The 17,607-nt window shown below is 40.1% G+C and overlaps 2 protein-coding genes across 5 annotated transcripts in view; one reads left to right on the top strand and one right to left on the bottom strand.

The window, feature by feature from the left end:
* Nucleotides 1-13,653, top strand: LOC107601260 (E3 ubiquitin-protein ligase TRAF7). Of its 4 annotated transcripts, XM_016293375.1 has the most exons (22): nt 1-144; nt 791-998; nt 1,953-2,082; nt 2,190-2,247; nt 2,572-2,657; nt 3,778-3,894; nt 4,059-4,151; nt 4,426-4,459; nt 5,262-5,445; nt 5,558-5,692; nt 5,798-6,015; nt 6,109-6,182; nt 6,278-6,326; nt 6,414-6,541; nt 6,635-6,717; nt 6,986-7,025; nt 7,121-7,237; nt 7,646-7,768; nt 9,940-10,059; nt 10,181-10,312; nt 10,396-10,515; nt 11,558-13,653. In XM_016293375.1, exons 2-22 carry the CDS (start codon nt 952-954, stop codon nt 11,570-11,572), a joined length of 2,103 nt encoding a protein of 700 aa, XP_016148861.1. In that variant the 5' UTR covers nt 1-144; nt 791-951; the 3' UTR covers nt 11,573-13,653. The 4 variants fall into 4 exon arrangements, with proteins under 4 accessions (XP_016148861.1, XP_016148862.1, XP_016148863.1 ...); XM_016293376.1 differs by lacking the exons at nt 1-144; nt 791-998 and adding an exon at nt 999-1,075; XM_016293377.1 differs by lacking the exons at nt 1-144; nt 791-998 and adding an exon at nt 1,715-1,787.
* The window catches only part of LOC107601220 (caskin-1-like), a 24,293-nt gene continuing 20,193 nt past the window's right edge, over nt 13,508-17,607 (bottom strand). Inside the window, exon 18 of the mRNA XM_016293312.1 lies at nt 13,508-16,600. Within this exon, the coding sequence (XP_016148798.1) occupies nt 16,504-16,600 (97 nt within the window). The 3' untranslated portion in view covers nt 13,508-16,503. The remainder of the gene's footprint in view (nt 16,601-17,607) is intronic.

The raw sequence follows: 17,607 nt of genomic DNA on the forward strand, positions 1-17,607 counted from the left end.
AGGGAAGGGCAGGGAAAGTTTTTGATATGCTCTGACTCTTTAGCAGTTTTAGCGAGTTTAAGGTCATTCCATTCAAAAGCTCGGCAAGATATCCTGTATGAAGTGCTTCAATTAAACACAAGAATAGTTAATAAGGGATATCAGGTAAGATTTATGTGGGTCCCAGCACATGTTGGGATTAGGGGTAATGAGATGGCGGACAGGCTAGCTAAAAGGGCACTAACAAAAGAACATAGAAATGGAGGTTAATGTAAGTAAAGCAGAGGTTAAATGCATAATATGGGAGAAAGTCAATATAAGGTGGCAAGAGAGGAGAAAGGGAGGCATTTATATCAAATTCAGAGAAATGTTAAAGAGGAAAGGATGGAAATTGGAAATAGGAGAGAAGATGCGGTGATGACTAGGTTAAGCTTGGGACATTGTTCAATGAATAAAACACTAAAGATGACAGGGAAGCACGAGACAGGGTTGTGTGAGGGATGTCGAGAAGAGGAGTCAGTGGAGCACATAATCATGACTTGTAAGAGATATGAAACACAGAGGCAGGTAATGAAGAATAAACTAAGGGAGATTGGGGTGCAGGAGATCACATTACAAGGGTTACTAAGCACAGTAAATAGGGCACCGAGTAGAATATTGATTACTTTTTTAAGGGAAGCAGGGGTTTTAAGCAGGATTTGATGTATGATGTGTGTGTGGATATTAATGTGAGGGGACAATGTGAGTGATGTGTAAGTTTTAGGGGGAAAAGGGAATAGATAACTATTATCTGATCCACAATCTGGAGCAGAAGGGCGCGGTAATGCACCAATAAGCTGGATGCCAACCGCCGTTAAACTGGAAAGAAGAAGAAGAAGAAGAAGAAGAAGAAGAAGAAGAAGAAGAAGAAGAAGAAGAAGAATGGAATAAGCCTCGGCCGATTCCAGGCACTGCTCGTGTCAGTTCCCGACAATGAAGCGTATTTGCTGTATCCGCACTACATTACCCACAATCCTCTGGTAACGTTATGTGCGTCTGGGTGTGTGAGAAAAAAATTAAAATTGGACCATATGCAGACTTTGATTTAGCATCAATGGTGAGAACCGACCTTGTTTGGCTAAATAGGCATGCGAGATGTATCTTATGTCTTTTGTAGCTAAGCTAGAGGTCTATCTTGCTAAATCTCGTAAAGCTAAATCTGGTGTTTTATTAAAGCTGTTCGACAAACCAACTTCGTCAGCTAGCTAACATAGCTAACTTAGCCAGCTCACTTCAGACACGCGAATCACTAGTACATGATCAAACGTATCTGCTTGTTTGTCTTTTAGCGTGTTTTGCCGTGTTAACATAATGCGCTAAACATGTTGTGCGTTTTATTTCCGTTTTATCTGCTGCTTTATAGGACAACGTCCACATTTTAGCAGTCACCCGCTAGCAAAATCTTGGCCGTGTCTCAAAACATAGTGAGCTGCGTACTTTAACAGCATTTTTGTCTATAATTGGTGCGTTTGAGCATTTTGATTCTCAGCAGTTGTGTGAGACATAAGGAAAGCTAAAGCATTAGTCTTGTGCGAGTTGTGATTTCTGTGTTGCTAACATTCAGCCCCGTCAATGTTTATTCTGACACTTGAAACGCTGTGATTTGTTTTGACGTTCTGTCAGGAAGTGTGCCTTGCCGCGTTTAAACAACAACGCTTTTCAAGAAGGGCTAGTTGACGCAAAAAGTGTTCATGGACAAATTTTTCTTAAGGTTACAGGCTACATGTGATAAGAATGTCATAATGAGAGTATATTGGGTTCTGTAGCAGGTCAGCATTTCTACACATCTTTCACCATTTTAATCACATTGTACTAGCTTATTTTAAACAGTCCTGTGGTTTGAGATATATCTATCTATCTATCTATCCATCCATGTCTGTTTATAGGCCGATATCTTATGTTTGAAATGTGACTTTTTCCCTCTTTTTCTACAGGCTGCAGCAGATATTTTCTACAGGGCTTTGCTGTATTATGAGCTGTAGTAAACCATCGCGCTTCGATCATTTCTCAGGAGGATCTGTGGCAAGTGCCACTACTGTACCCTCACCTGACAACAGCAACCGGGTAAGAACGAATGGGTATTTACATTTATTTACATTATTACGAATATGTGAAAACTTCAGTAGCAAAAATTCTAATTGTTTTCTTATTTCATACTCTTCTGTATGCAGACGAAAATGGAAGCTAGTTTTGGATCCACGTTTCCAGCAGTCCCTCAAGTAGCAAAAGGTCAGTATTATCTGTTGGGCTATTTAGAGTCCGATAAGAAGCTGGAAAATGGTCATTAAAAACTAAAATATGGCACAAAAACTACATTATAAATTGTCCTTATAAACCCTTATGATACAGCTGTTTTAAAATTCCTACAAAATAAAGATTATCAAATGAATATTTAACATTTACATTTTGAGTGTTGTACCTCAAACCACTATGAAAGAAATTGCTGGTGTTGAAAATGACCCGGATCAGCATTGATTGTGCAGAAATCCTTTTGACCGTTTGCCTAGCAACAAGGTTCAATCAGTCGCTTGTAGCTGTGCTCTTTCATTTCAGCGGAAACTAATTACAAACAGCACCGTAGAACCCCTTCATCCTCCAGCACTCTGACCTACTCCGCTCGTGACGATGATGATGGCATGGTAATCACGACGCCATCCCTTTTCAAAACAGCCAATCACATTTACATATTAAGGAATGGAAATCAAACGCCTCAGTTTTGTCATTGACGTACATAATAGCAAGCTTTTGGAGTAGCTTATTTCCTCTTTGGGCAGGGCTTAGCTTAGAGAGAGTGTCAAACCATACAGTTTATTTATTTATTTATTTTTATATATTTCCCACACAGCCACGGCATGAATATTTACAAAGACGTAGACCGTTCTTGTGGCTCTTAATATCTGGCTAGGTGCAAAATTAGTTTATGGAAATTCAGATATTTACAATCAGATTTGCTTTTCACCAAATTTAAGTGAATCAGAAGACTGTTATCAGAAGGTGTTTTCCTCTAGTCGATCATTTTGGACATTCACAGGAAAGCCCGTATATGAGATGAGCTGAGGTAGTTGAATCAGAAGTTAGAAAAGTTTTACTGCTGTTGATTTAGGTAACACTGAGATGATTACAGCAAGCTCAGAGGTATTTTTGTAGGATGGGGTTTGTCTAGGAGGGAGTGTGTCTGATTCAGTGGCTTTTTGTAATGCTCAGCGGGGTATTCCAGAAAGCACAATTACTTAATCACATAAACCAACTTAATTACATAAACCCAGAACTCTTGATCTAAACCTTTCTTAATTGTAGTTATAAGTTAAAAAAACACAGCCAAGAGTAAGTTCAGACAGCTTTGAGAACGTTCACGGTGAACACGCATACAAAAAAAAACACTTGTGGAAGGAGATCAACCGTGTGTGAGATGAGAATAAAATAAATTATAGTACAATTAAATAAACGTTACGTTATATTAGTGTTTTCAAATTAAAAACAATATATAACTGTAATTTAATATTGTGTGAAATCTCACTGAAGGCTCATCAGTGCATTGAATTCTTCTGAAGTAAACTAACCCTGAAAAATAGACTGCTCTGGAGAAGCTTACAGAATAAGTTGCTATGTCTGCTTGCATATCCTGAAAGTTGAGGTTATCTGTTTACTTGTACTTAAACTTACCCATTATGTCACCTAATTGCTTTCTGGAATACCCCCAAATTACATTTAAATGACCTTTAAAAAGTGTTTAGATGCAAACTGTCTCTGTCCCTGCAGCTGCCTATTAGTACCCCTCGTCGCTCAGACTCTGCCATCTCGGTTCGCTCTCTGCACTCCGAGTCCAACATGTCGCTGCGCTCCACCTTCTCCCTGCACGAGGAAGAGGAAGACACAGTGAGTGTCAGCAGTCTTCTGTTTCCTATTCACATGTTGATCTAGTATAGTGATGCAAAAGACTGACAGACCTACACATGTGCCCAGCACGAGATTGACTTTCTCTCTCTCTCTCTCTCTCTCTCTCTCTCTCTCTCTCACCCTCCCTCTCTTTTACTTTCCAGGAGCCACAGGTGTTTGCGGAGCAGCCCTCAGTCAAGCTTTGTTGCCAGCTGTGCTGCAGCGTGTTCAAGGACCCCGTCATCACCACCTGCGGAGTGAGTCAGCCAGCCATCCCCTCACCTCTCCCTCAGGATAGGGCTGCCCGTCATGATCTGGTTCTAGGCCATGTATTGATTTCCTGTCACCTTGGGCCGTGAACAGCACGCCTCATTGACCTGTTTCCTAAGGCACTGTCAGGCTGTTGGACACCACAGTACAAGTGTCTGTTGAGAGATGAATTACACTTCAAATAGCTGAGTAGATGAAAATGAAAATTCAGCTTTTATTCGCTCTCATTGTGGTCTCTTTTCTCTTCCTTTGTCACCTCAGCACACATTCTGCAGGCGATGTGCCTTGACCTCAGGTAAGGAGAGCATTTTTACTCTAAACATATGTCTTGCTTTCACCTTTCCCGTGATGACCGCTGCTGCCAGTAGTGAGGAAGGAAGCACTTTTTGGATGCTTTTGTGCAATTATGGTTACAAACTCTCTCTACGCTTTCCTGGACTTATATTTTAAGTGTGATTCATTGGCCAATAAAAAAAGAGAAAACACAAAATAAACATGAATTTGACTAACAGCATTATTCTTTTGGTCAAAGATTCTATCACAGTAATGTTGTTGTGAAATATTTTGGCCACAATAATCATGGAGTGAAAATCTGATATGATCTGATATCTACGGCAGAAGACATCCGTTGTCAATCATTCATCAAATGTCATCTGAGGGGAAAACTTACCATCGAGGATGCCTAGAACGTATCCATCTAGAACCGCATGTGGCAACACGTGTATAATATTTTTTATATTAAATCATAATGAAACAATGCCAATCTTAATCAGTTTTGAAGGTTTATTTTTTTGTGAGGTTAATCATTTTAAATTCACAGAGAAAAATAAATTTTTTGGAGAAGGGTGCAACGTAAAATGTGAAAGAAAATGAGGGGGTCTGAATACTTAATGAAATTTGTTTGAATATATTTTTTTTTATTTCCAAATTTGCTCGCCGTTGGAACAAGTGCCTTAAAGTTAATTTTGGACCAAGTGCAGGTCTCTAGCTCAGTTCCTGTTTCATTTCCTCTCCATGCTGAATCAATCATTTCATGCTCTTGGTCTGAGCTATGTTTTCAACATACATACATTTGCCAATAACCTGTGTTTCTACAGAGAAATGCCCCGTGGACAATTCCAAGCTCACAGTGGTCGTGAATAACATTGCGGTGGCCGAGCAAATCGGAGAGCTTTTCATCCACTGCAAGTACGGCTGTCAGCCAGCTGCCTCGGGCAAACCCGGTGCCTTTGAGGTTGACCCGCTTGGCTGTCCTTTCACCATCAAGCTTAGCATCAGGAAGTGAGTACACCGGTTCATTGGATTTCACAATATCAGCGTTTAATTTCTATTGTTGCGACATAGTCATAAGTCATGCAAATGGAGTGTAATGACTTAGGATTTTGTGTGACAGAGATCATGAACTAAGCTGTGACTACAGACCTGTTCGCTGTCCCAACAACCCCAACTGCCCTCCATTGCTCACCATGAACCTGGAGGCCCATCTGAAAGAGTGTGAACACATTAAGTGCCCTCACTCTAAATATGGGTATGGCTGTTTGGAAAAGCTAACAATCTTTCCTTCAGTTCCATAGATGAGGACATAAAATACTTTTATCTTTTAACCTTTAACCTTTTTTTTTTAAATTTAAAGTTGCACCTTCATCGGGAATCAGGACACATATGAGACGCACCTGGAGGTGTGTAAGTTCGAGGGGCTGAAGGAGTTTCTCCAGCAGACGGATGACAGATTCCATGAGATGCAGGTGACACTGGCGCAGAAGGACCAGGACATCTCGTTCCTGCGCTCCATGCTGGGCAAACTCTCTGAGAAACTAGATCAGCTGGAGAAGAACTTGGAACTCAAGTTCGGTGAGGAAACTAACTCTTAACTACTTGCAGTTTTTAGGCCAAAACATGCATGAATGTTCATCTTGTTGGGCCTTTCTTGTGCTAATATGGCAGATGTGCTGGATGAGAACCAGAGTAAACTCAGTGAAGATCTGATGGAGTTCAGACGAGATGCTTCCATGCTGAATGTTTGTCTATCTTCACTCTGGTTTTTACCAAATCAAGATGTACAACTGTGGTGGTTTAGTATTAAGAGCCTTCTAACCCATCCCTCCTTTTGCAGGATGAACTGTCTCACATCAATGCCAGGCTCAATATGGGTATACTGGGCTGTGAGTGTCTCTTCCTCATTTATACTCCTACTTTCTGTGAGGATAATGAGATATGTCATTGTCTTGACTGTATGAAATGTTTTGTAGCCTACGATCCCCAGCAGATCTTCAAATGCAAGGGTACTTTTGTGGGACACCAGGGTCCAGTGTGGTGTTTGTGTGTCTATTCTACTGGTGATCTTCTCTTTAGTGGGTCATCAGATAAGTCCATCAAGGTAATTTAACCTCCCATCAGCTTTCTGTTGCTTTGGTTTATGTGCATCCCTCTTCATTTGTATAAATTGCCTGTACTTCTATGCTCCATATAGGTTTGGGACACATGCACCACATATAAGTGCCAGAAGACCCTTGAGGGCCATGATGGCATAGTGTTGGCATTGTGCATTCAGGGGTAAGCATTTTGAGGGTTTTGAACTGACATGAATATTTAAACAAAGAAAAAATATATAAATATATTTTTAATTGTTATAAATATGAACAATGTTACAAATAAATGTTTAGGTTTTCAAGAAGTATTATTTTTTTTTAAATTTTAGGTTTATCAAAAAATTACACAAATGAACTGTAAAAATAAATTAACAAATTGACAATGGAAAGGATTGTGAAAGTAAAATGGGTTGCAGATGTCGTTTCATGTTCTTTTCTCCTTTCTGTTGCAGAAACAAGCTTTACAGTGGCTCAGCTGACTGCACCATTATTGTGAGTGTTCCTGAAATACATTTTTCAGAGGAATCATACTGTGCATGACATGGTCTATGTGCATCTAATGCAGACATGTGCTTGTTCTCCTACAGGTTTGGGATATTCAGACCCTGCAGAAAGTGAACACCATCCGAGCACATGACAACCCAGTGTGCACTCTGGTGTCCTCACACAACATGCTATTCAGCGGCTCTCTCAAAGCCATTAAGGTCAGTGGTGTCTGTTGAAGAGATGATGTGCGTGTCTACAGACACAAGCCCAATCAAGCAGCTAATATTGAGCTTTATTCTGCCCCATTTGCTGATGTGCACGTTAGCTGTGTACGGTTTTCCTAAAGTGATGTGGAGGATGCAATCGGTGCTCCAGCAGAGAAGAGAAAAGCACAGACTTAAGTTACTGAGGCACGAGTGGAGCAGAATTAGATCCACTTGGCTCTGAGAGTCCGTCAGAAGAGCACATGCTGAGCTCGTATCACCATGGTGATGTGTGGGAGGAATGAGGAAGTGGAGGCTTAAAAGTAGAATGATCTCATCTCCCTGGGACTTTCCAGTTTACCAATTCTAAGTGTTCTTCAAGTGATTGGACATCTTTCTCTCTCATTCTCTCTCCCTCTGTAGGTGTGGGATATTGTGGGCACAGAGCTGAAGCTAAAGAAGGAACTAACTGGCTTGAATCACTGGGTTCGAGCTCTGGTCGCTTCTCAGAATCATCTGTACAGCGGGTCTTATCAAACCATAAAGGTTAGAAGTGTTAAACTTTGAACTGCTTCAGGAACGCCCAGACTTCATCATAAAGGACCATATACATATTGAATAATGATGGTCAGCTTTCTCATCCAGTCATGCTCATAAGTTTACATACTCCTTGCAGCATCTTAAAAATTAAGATATATAGCGTAATGTATTCCGTGATTCTGTCCTCATTTTTTAAATGGCCCTGTTTTATATATATAAATTCTGAAACAGTAATGTTAGGTTTTCAGATTTGAAGCTGTTCTCATTAGTTCCTTTACTGTTCAGTCTAACTGGTAAAAAAAAGAACAGTTCTCGGAGTTGTTTGTAAAACCAGATAAGACAGACCAAAGCTGCTTGTTGTCTCAAGTTGCCTAATTAAGACTCCAGAGATCTCTGACAGGAAGCTGACTACAGACTGCTACAAATGCTCACAGAGAGAGAACAAATAAATAGAAACGCTCCTCCATCACTATAGAGTGCTACAGCGACCACTGCTTTTTTTAGCGAACTATGTGGACTAATTCTCATTCATTGCTTCCATAGTGATTTAAAAAAAGAATTATAGCGAGTTAAAGTAATGAACCAAACAAAATAACTCTGAGATTAATCACATTACAACCTTTAATTTGAACAAAAAGTACTTTTTGAAAAATGAAGGGAAAAAAGGTTTAAAAAAAAAAAAGAAGTGTGACAATGAGCTACACAGCCCATAAAAGCATTGTGAAAGATGCAATAAAAATGTTGTGCAATATAAACTATTAACTTATAGTCATTGATCACGAGTACAGAATACAAAATATATTGTTGAATATTGAAATGTATACAAATATTCAAGTTTTAAATTGAGAGTGTAGGGAGACTGACTTGATTACATCATTCACGTTCCACTTTTTTTGCACTCTTCTCATTTCATTTTCATGGAAACAATGACTTCTCTAATTGGTTGATCTCTTTACAGGATTGTGTACTGTGGTTCTCCACCAGTAATTTGGCTGTTGATTTTTCATACGTGTGTGTGTATGTGTATATATATATTTATTTATTTGTATATTTTTGGACACATTCTTTTAAAGGGGTGGTTCACTGTTTTTTTTCCTAGGCTTGATTGTGTTTATGGGGTGCAGTCTAATTATTTTTCACAATTTACTTTTATTCCACACCACTCTGTCCCTTCTCTGAGAAACATGTTGATCATTTCCTGCTTTTATGAAGCCCCTCCCTCAGAAATAGGCGATGGGCTCTGATTGGTTAGCTAGCCCAGTGTGTTGTGATTGGCTAAACCGCCTCTAGTACACGTCTAAATGTCCCGGCCCTCACCTCAGCGGCATGTGCTCCGGTTGTATTGTAAACAATGGCATCGTTAATATCGCTTATCAGTTTGAGCCCGATTGAGAAGCAGAGGATATTATTGAAGAGGATCGTGCAGAACCTGTGCAAGTACGGCTTTTAATGGTAGGCCTATGTTTTTTGTTTGTTGTTGGCTCATACTTTTAGATACGCTGTTATTTGTAAATGCTACTGCTTATGTTAGCTTTTAATATACGGTTTTATCCTGATTAAAGCTTTAATACAGTACGGCAACTGCATGTGTCCATGTTTAACGCTTCTCATAACTATGTGAAAATAAGTGTATAATTGTAACAGTTCATTGTTGGAGCTGAGCTGAATGAGAGAGAGATGCAGAGCGTGTGCAGAGCAGGGGGACGCGAGGAACAGTATGAAGAACCGCTGCTTTAGGACATTGATTTTGAAACTTGTGAATCCATTAGAATCGTTAGAAGACAGAATCACGATTCATATATGAATAGATTTTTACGTGCACCTCTAGTTTTCTCTTCCTCTTCTCTAAAGCAGCGCAGCATGGCTTCGCCCCCTTTGCTGCCTTTTCCCGAGGGCGGGTTTATCTGGGTTTGTTACGAACCCGGAAAGTAACTTGTTGTAGTCCCTACCAGCCGTTTTTGTAGGCATTAAACTTCCAGAATTTTAAAAGTGATATCTCCGTTTGCATTGAACTTTCAGCTTCGTAACTTTGCAGATATTGTTTATGCTCAAACAGCAACATTACACACTAACTAACATTAAAAAAGTGAAATCGCAATCAACCACCCCTTTAATGTCTCATGCAGAACCTATCTAGTGTCACTAAATGAAATGGATTTTTGTGGATTTCCCCTCAGATCTGGGACATCCGTTCTCTGGAGTGTGTCCATGTGCTCCAGACATCTGGAGGCAGTGTGTACTCCATTGCAGTCACCAATCACCATATAGTTTGTGGCACCTACGAGAACCTTATTCATGTAAGTAGTATTAATCTCTTACGCCCTGCAGAGCTTTAATTGCAAGGGTAATGATCATGGAAACCTGAAAATGTCAGGACACTATTAAAATTGTGATTTCTCCTCGTTCCCTGTGAATAAGGTTTGGGACATTGAGTCCAAAGAGCAGGTGCGGACGCTGACGGGCCACGTGGGCACAGTGTATGCCCTGGCCGTCATCTCAACCCCCGATCAGACCAAAGTGTTCAGTGCCTCCTATGATCGCTCCCTTAGGGTAAGGACAAGGCTTGGGTTTGGGGTATGAAGTATGGGGATTTGTGCCACCTCTTTTGGGCATTGATTGTTGTACCTGTGCAGGTGTGGAGCATGGACAACATGATCTGCACCCAGACTCTGCTGCGGCACCAGGGTAGTGTGACGGCGCTCGCTGTGTCCAGAGGAAGACTCTTCTCTGGAGCTGTAGACAGCACTGTAAAGGTCAGAGACTCGCACAATGAGTTCGGGGACGCTGCTTTCAAACTGTAGCTTGCCAAGATATGGGCTACCTCTTTGTACTTTAAATGATGTGTACACAACTGTTCAAATGTTTGTGGTTGGTAAGACTTAAACAAAGTTTTTGAAAGAAGTCTCTTAATGCTCACATAGTCTGCATTTATTTGATCAAATATACAGTGATATTGTGAAATATTATTACATTTTTAACTTTTATATTTTAAAATGAAATTTATTCCTGTGATGCAAAGCTGAATTTTCAGCATCATTAAGGTCCTTGCACACCGAGAATTTTCTTATGCGTTTTTTCTCTCTCGTTTTTTCGTATTCGTCATCCTTTCCTATCAAAATGCTTGCTATGGATGCGAAAACGCAGAAATCCCCGACAGAAAACTGCTGCTGCGTTCCATTCATGACGTATTGACACAAATTTCAAATGATTTTCAATGGTCGCTTTGTCACGTCCAGTGTACTTGACAGACTTTAGCTTTTGCGGCCCAGACATGGTGTTACTCACCTATCAAGAAGAAACAAAGCAACCTCGCCGTCCGATCGCAGTCCTTCCGCTCCTTGAGTTGTCTCCAGCGCTGGAAAGCTGATCCGATATTTACACGGGTCCTGCTTCTTGCCTTATTGCCTTAAGCCTCCTTTTGTTCCGCAGACGTTTTCCTCTTGTTTTTTTGATCCGCCATCTCTATCTTTCTGTCGCTCGGCTCGCTAATGTTCGTCCTGTGCACTGAACGCTCTCTCCTCCACATCATGAGTAGACACGCCCCTTACTGCTGATTGGCTACAAGTTTGTTTTGCTAGTGGGCCCGAATCAGTTTTCTAAAGTGTTTTTGAAAAATCGCTTACCCCACCTTTAATATTTTTTATTTTTATTTTATTTTTTTCTTTGAATAGAAAGTTCAAAAGAAGAGCATTAATTTAAAACAAGTCCATGTACACTATTCCTTGAACCTTTTCTACTGGAATCATATCTTTCACTGTATGAGCTCTAACAATTTATTCTGTTTTCTCTTCTCAGGTGTGGACATGCTAAACGTGACCGCTAATCATTATTAGTTGTCAACATGTTGAGTAATGTGTCTCTAATCTCCTGGAACTCAGAAACTACATGGACTCTGATGCACAGACTTATAGTATGAATAAGAATATTATTCAAGAAAACATTACAACATGCGTTGGACCAGAAATGTTTTTATTCTGTACCCTATGGACTTGGGCGTCTGTACCTTGTTAATTTTGCAGTAAACTGTTGCTTCATGTGCTGGATGGATGTTGCTCGTTTGCTTTCCTCTTACCAGACACCTCTTGACCGCAAACAGAACCTCCAAACCTTCAGTATTTATGAAGACCCAGCGGACCGCCAACATTCGTCATAAACATGACAACACTGTTTTTTTATGTATTCACACACGATCGTTTCCTATGAAAGTATTATTTAGATTTGGTAAGACTTCCAGTCTAAGTTCATGTTCCCTGCAGTCCATGGAAAAGTTGCTGCGTCAGTGGCCTCAGCGATGAGTGTTGAACTTTGACCTTCATGAGCTGCAGTCTCACGACTGAGTGAGTGCCTAAACTTCAGTCTGACGCCAGTGGAGATGCATGGAGCGACCATCATCCTAGGGCTGAATGAAGACCTACACTACACCAACTTGGGCCTGAAACAGCAAAGCATTGTTCTGGACAACACAGTACCCATGTTTTTATCTCCGATTTGACAGTGCCAACTGAGTGCCCAGAACGGCTCAGATATTTTCTAACTGCCTGTTGACTGATGTGAAACCTTTGTATGACGCTGTAATGACCTACTCAACCATCATGATTTTGTGTAAATAATGTGATGTTTCCTTACCAAAGGTGCAATTGCTTCATGCGTGCTTCCATGTTTGCCGTGGAAGCCAGATTTTGCCCATGCAAATCTAGTAAGATTTTTATAATGTAATTCATGCTAGTTACTAAACAATTTTGAACTGAATAAGTAATTCGTTTGAGCGTAAAGCACTTATTTCATTATCACTGAGCATCCCAGCATAACTTTGAAGAGGTCAATGGAGGGGAAGAGAACACTGTGTTGCATTAATGTGAAGTTGAGTTCCTCTCTCAGTTTAAACTGAATATTTGCCCAAAAAAAGAATCATCTAAAATTAGTCATATTTTACTAATTTTCATGTTGTCCCAAACCTGTATGACTTGCTTTCTTCTGTGGAATATATTTTTTATAAATGTTTTTTTTGTCCATACAATGCAAGTAAGTAACCAAGTATGGTAACCAAAATTGTTCAAAACCTTTGTGAAATGGGTAAAATGACAGAACTTTCATTTTTGGGTGAACTGTCCATTTAACCTGAAGTGTGCTAGATAAGTCGATGCTAATCCAAGACCAAAGGCATAAAAACAGCTGCTATTTTGGATATCAAAGTGCCTTTTTGTGGCATAGAGCAACTCGATCCCGCTCTACACATTTAGGACAAGATTTCAGCAGAATTTTTTTCCCCCTCATTAAGCTGAGAGAGGATATGAGCTTGAGACTCTGTTCCAACTGATAAGTTACTTGTATAAAATACATAAACTTTTAATGCTTGTATTGAGTGAATTGGAGTCTTTTACTCACACATAAAATGGCATTGACTCCCTCTAGTGTCCTTAATGCATTTTGAGTTGAGAAATAAACCTGCCAAGGGCTGTGTGGCCCTTTGGTACAAGCTTGTTAGTTTTTTTTTTTGAGGAGTACTTAGTATTTTATATGTTAACTAATGAAACACTATGGCGTTTCCAGCTGGTCTTGTTGGTGTTCAGTAATTGGACGGCTATGAGAGTGTTTGTATATAATGTTTATTTAGAGCAGGTGGCTGTTGATGCAGTCACTGCAAGCACACCACTGTTCCCAATGCCAGTCACAGCAGGTCTCATACAAGTCAATGGCAGAACATCAACACAATATACAGCCTGCACACACTGAGCAGTGCAGATTTCTTTTTTCTGTCTTTTTTTTTTAAATGTCTCTGCAAATAGGATGGAATTGAAAACAGCTTCCATTATTAAATAACATCTTGCACCAAGTGTTTTCAGAATTTCCTTATTTTCCATTGTTTTTTCCCCCCACTGGCATTAAAAAAAGACAAGCAAACATGACAATACGTAAATGACGGAATGAGAATTTTAAAGTGGCGAAAACAAGTTTTTAAAAAAGGATGAAGATTCAGTGACAAACATCCAGCTATATATACAGAAGAAGGGGGACAGGGCCGTAACAACTCAATTAACACTGGATCGACACCCAGTTCTTTGAAGCGATGAGCATGATAAAGCTTTTATAAAAGCCATTCCCATGCCAGACATCTGCGCTCTGTCCACAGAGCAGACCGCAACAAAAAGGGATATCATTCTGAACATCTGATGGACAAAGACCGGCCACATATCCTCTAAACATTGTTTAAACATGAAAAACAAAATGAAAAGAACTAAAGCAAGGCACATACATGTTTAAAAAAAAACAAAAAAACATTTGCATAATATACAACTTATTCAATAAGAAGACATGGCAGTCAAAAAACTTATCACAAAAAGCTACCTTAAAAAAGAAAACAAGTTCTAAAAAAAATGACCATTTACAATTCATTTAAAACGCTTTTATCTCAAATATTTGCAGTTTCATCAACAAGCCCCCTTGATGCTTCATCATTAAATACTTGTTGAAAACATCTATAATAATCTCTGTTCATAACTTAAATATTACAAATATTCTTCTGAGAACCGGAGAAGGGGTTAAGCATATATGGAGCTACTGAAAGTGTGTAAAGCATTGTGGGACCTACTCAACTACTTTTCTTGCTTGTGTCCCCTTCCTTTGGGCCCTTTCTTTAATTACATTTAAGATCATTTTGATACTGTGACGATTCTAAAAATGAGCAGGCAGATTGTCATGGCAACACAGACAGTTAAAGATAATGAGAGACTGAGTTTGCTGGCAATGAGATAATGACATTCAGAGGCTTGCAAGAGGTTCACTTGTGACCGGTGCTGTCATAACAGTGAACTGCACTCCCACTATAAATGAGAGAGCATGGCATCTGGAAACATCTTATGTCCACAGAGACCAAACTTTACAACTGTAAAAGCATCACTCAGTCTACCCTCAATGTGTCCCTATAAAGTGAATATGCTTAACCTAGATACTGCTATGTTTTTCAGAATAAGTTATGGACCCAAGCTTAACTGCATCTTGGACTGGTGTTCTTACTTTGGTCATTAAGGAAATATCTGTCTGGATGATATTGGGGGGGAATGCAAAACAAAGCAGGCACACCATGGTACATTCACACCCTTAAACAGCCGCTGAGCGATGTGCTGAGATTAGACTGCATGCAGGCTTCCAATGGAACTACACCTGTCCAAACTCACAGACCCTTAAGCTAAGAAGATTCCTTGGGAAGGTGGAAATACTGAGCATCAAGCCACATCAACATTTGCGAAATCCTTGTTAGTTCACTGTCAGTCTGTACATGCATGTTTCTTTTAGATTCCTGTTTTATGCAACTCACACACACACACATTTGCAACTTCCTCACTTTGTGCTTCCTGACGTCTCACCTTCTGCAAGCCGTCAACCTTCAATGGACCCTTTTATCGCCTGTGTTTCTGAGGTCACTCATATAGTCAAAGTCAACATAACCCTATTAGATGCATGATCCTGGTCTCATTTTGAACAATTCATCATTGCACTTTACATAGGCCACACAGGCTATTGCATAATACTAACCAATAGCTATTCTGGTATCCAGTGCCTACATTCATCATCCAGTCAACTGCATTCCTTAAAATGTTTCCTTGCATATCCTGGAAATACATCACATCATGGAAGTAAACTGACAATTCATGTCGACTTCAAGGCCTAAACTGTTTATCACCTTGCTGCAGATGACTGAAGCATGGAGATGTCCAAGAATAAGGTCACTCCTCTCCAAATCAGAGCACACAGGGTAATGCCTCCCACATGGACACCGGACCTTTCTCAGTTTGAACCAGTTTGCTTGTGTGTGTTAGAAGCACTGAGGTCACCTCTCATATTAAGGCACACAGGACACACCACATGATGAGGGCAGGAGGAGAAAGAGGGCAGGTGAAGGAGGAAGGCTGTGCAGGAGCAGGAATGTATGAGTTCACACAGGCAGAACGTGAGTGGAAACATAAAGTGTCACAGCAGCACAGAGCAGGATCCCAGAGCACGCACAGAGCAGGGGGTGAAACAGCCACTTCAGTCACTTCACTACATTCAACACAGCCCACAACACTCTTCAGCAGAGCACAGCCAAGCATACAGGATGTTTATTAATCTTTTTTTTTTTTTTTACTTCAATATAGTCTTAGAAAAATCCACATATCTGTCATCAAAGTTTATAGATTTCTTAATGTTTCAACACTGTATGTACCATTGAACATTAAATAAAAACATAAAATATTTATATTTATTTATATATATGTATATATAACTGTACTAATGCATGACTCTCGCTATGAGATTTTTTTCTTTAAAGATACAAACTTTCCTCATGCTTACAATATACACATACCATACTATTATTTCATTTACAGTTATTATTGTTTTCGTATTATTTTACTACTCATTGCTCATGGTAGATAGAGATATTTCATTGACAGAGAGTTGAGCTTTATGTATTAAAACCCAACCTCTGCTCTCCACCCTCTGCTCTGTCTTTGATGTTTAAAGCCCTGGATGGCCTTCTGCCCAGTCCTGAGGTACATCAGCTCGGGTTTGTGCAAACCAACTCGGAGGGAGAGAGGAGAGATAGGCGTTTCATGGCGACGGGGAAGGGGGAGGAGAAAAGGGGGGTTAGAGGAGCCAGGGATGAGGATTAGGAAGGGATAGGTGGGTTTGTTGTTGGTCATTGTGCCCTTGTGCTCTCCAGGGGCCCTGAGGTTGTGCCACAGAGACACAGGCTGTGTTCTTCACTCCAGCATGGCATCCAGCTGGTCGGCCAAGTCATCGAACATGCTGCCGATGTCGTCTAGGATGCTCACTGTGCTCTTGTTTTCCGCCAATGAGCTGTGGATCAAAACACACACACACTTAAATATAATTTAGGAATTAAAAAAAATGTGGCTGCAAGTGACACGAATAGATTTCTTCGGTCAACACATCCCCAGTGGTGAATTTAAGAGAAAAGTTCAAAAGTTTAAAAGAATTTGCCCTTAATTATAAAATTTGGTTTGATAACATTTTATAGCCAGTTCTGAAAATCAAACATATTTAAATTACTATAGTATCCTGATACCATCACTCACTGTACTCAACCTGACGGTGAAAAAGTGTTTCAAGTAGGGATGTCCCAATCAGGTTTTTTGTGCCCCTGATCCGAGTCATTGAATATTGAGTATCTGTCGATACAAAGTCCCAATCCGATACTAGTATTTTCCTAGTGCTTAGGGCACATTTCAAGTAAATTAAAGTTATTAAAATCAATCCAATGTACACATGGATGTGCAGAGAGTTTCTCAGTCACAGGGGCTCAAATGTATGTACCATGCGAAAATGGAGATAAGGTTAGAAAGCATGAAGCTTGCAGTGTCAGAATGCCAGTCTGTCAGTCAAGTCCGAAGCAAGACGCAACCCAAAGCAACACGTTATGACAGCGATGTCTCAGACAGTCTGATGGCAGTTAAAAGTAAACGGTAAATAAATAAGTTAAATTTCTAGTGTTTTGTTACTAAAGTGCACATCAAAAATGTTAAACATGGAAGATCGAATGCATTGGAACAGACCTCATTGTTTCTCGCAAATCACGCACATTTTGGCGTCTTTTTATTTTAATGGAGGTTGGCAAGCCTGCCACAAGGTGCATGTCGCCACCTACTGCACAAAACCAGCATGACAGCTGATATAAAATAAGGATCAGGCTCAGGATAGCCAATACCGATCAGTTAAAAACCGCTTAATCGGCCCAATCATCTTTGAGATCGACTCGAGGCATTCCTACTTTAAAGTCTTTGCTTCTTAATAACCACAGATGTGGCCTCAAAACTGCTGACTTGATTTGAAGGACTTGAGACTAG

The sequence above is a fragment of the Sinocyclocheilus grahami genome, unplaced genomic scaffold (assembly GCF_001515645.1).
Source record: "Sinocyclocheilus grahami isolate Dianchi unplaced genomic scaffold, SAMN03320097.WGS_v1.1 scaffold302.1, whole genome shotgun sequence".
In the NCBI taxonomy this organism is placed as follows: Eukaryota; Metazoa; Chordata; class Actinopteri; order Cypriniformes; family Cyprinidae; genus Sinocyclocheilus; species Sinocyclocheilus grahami.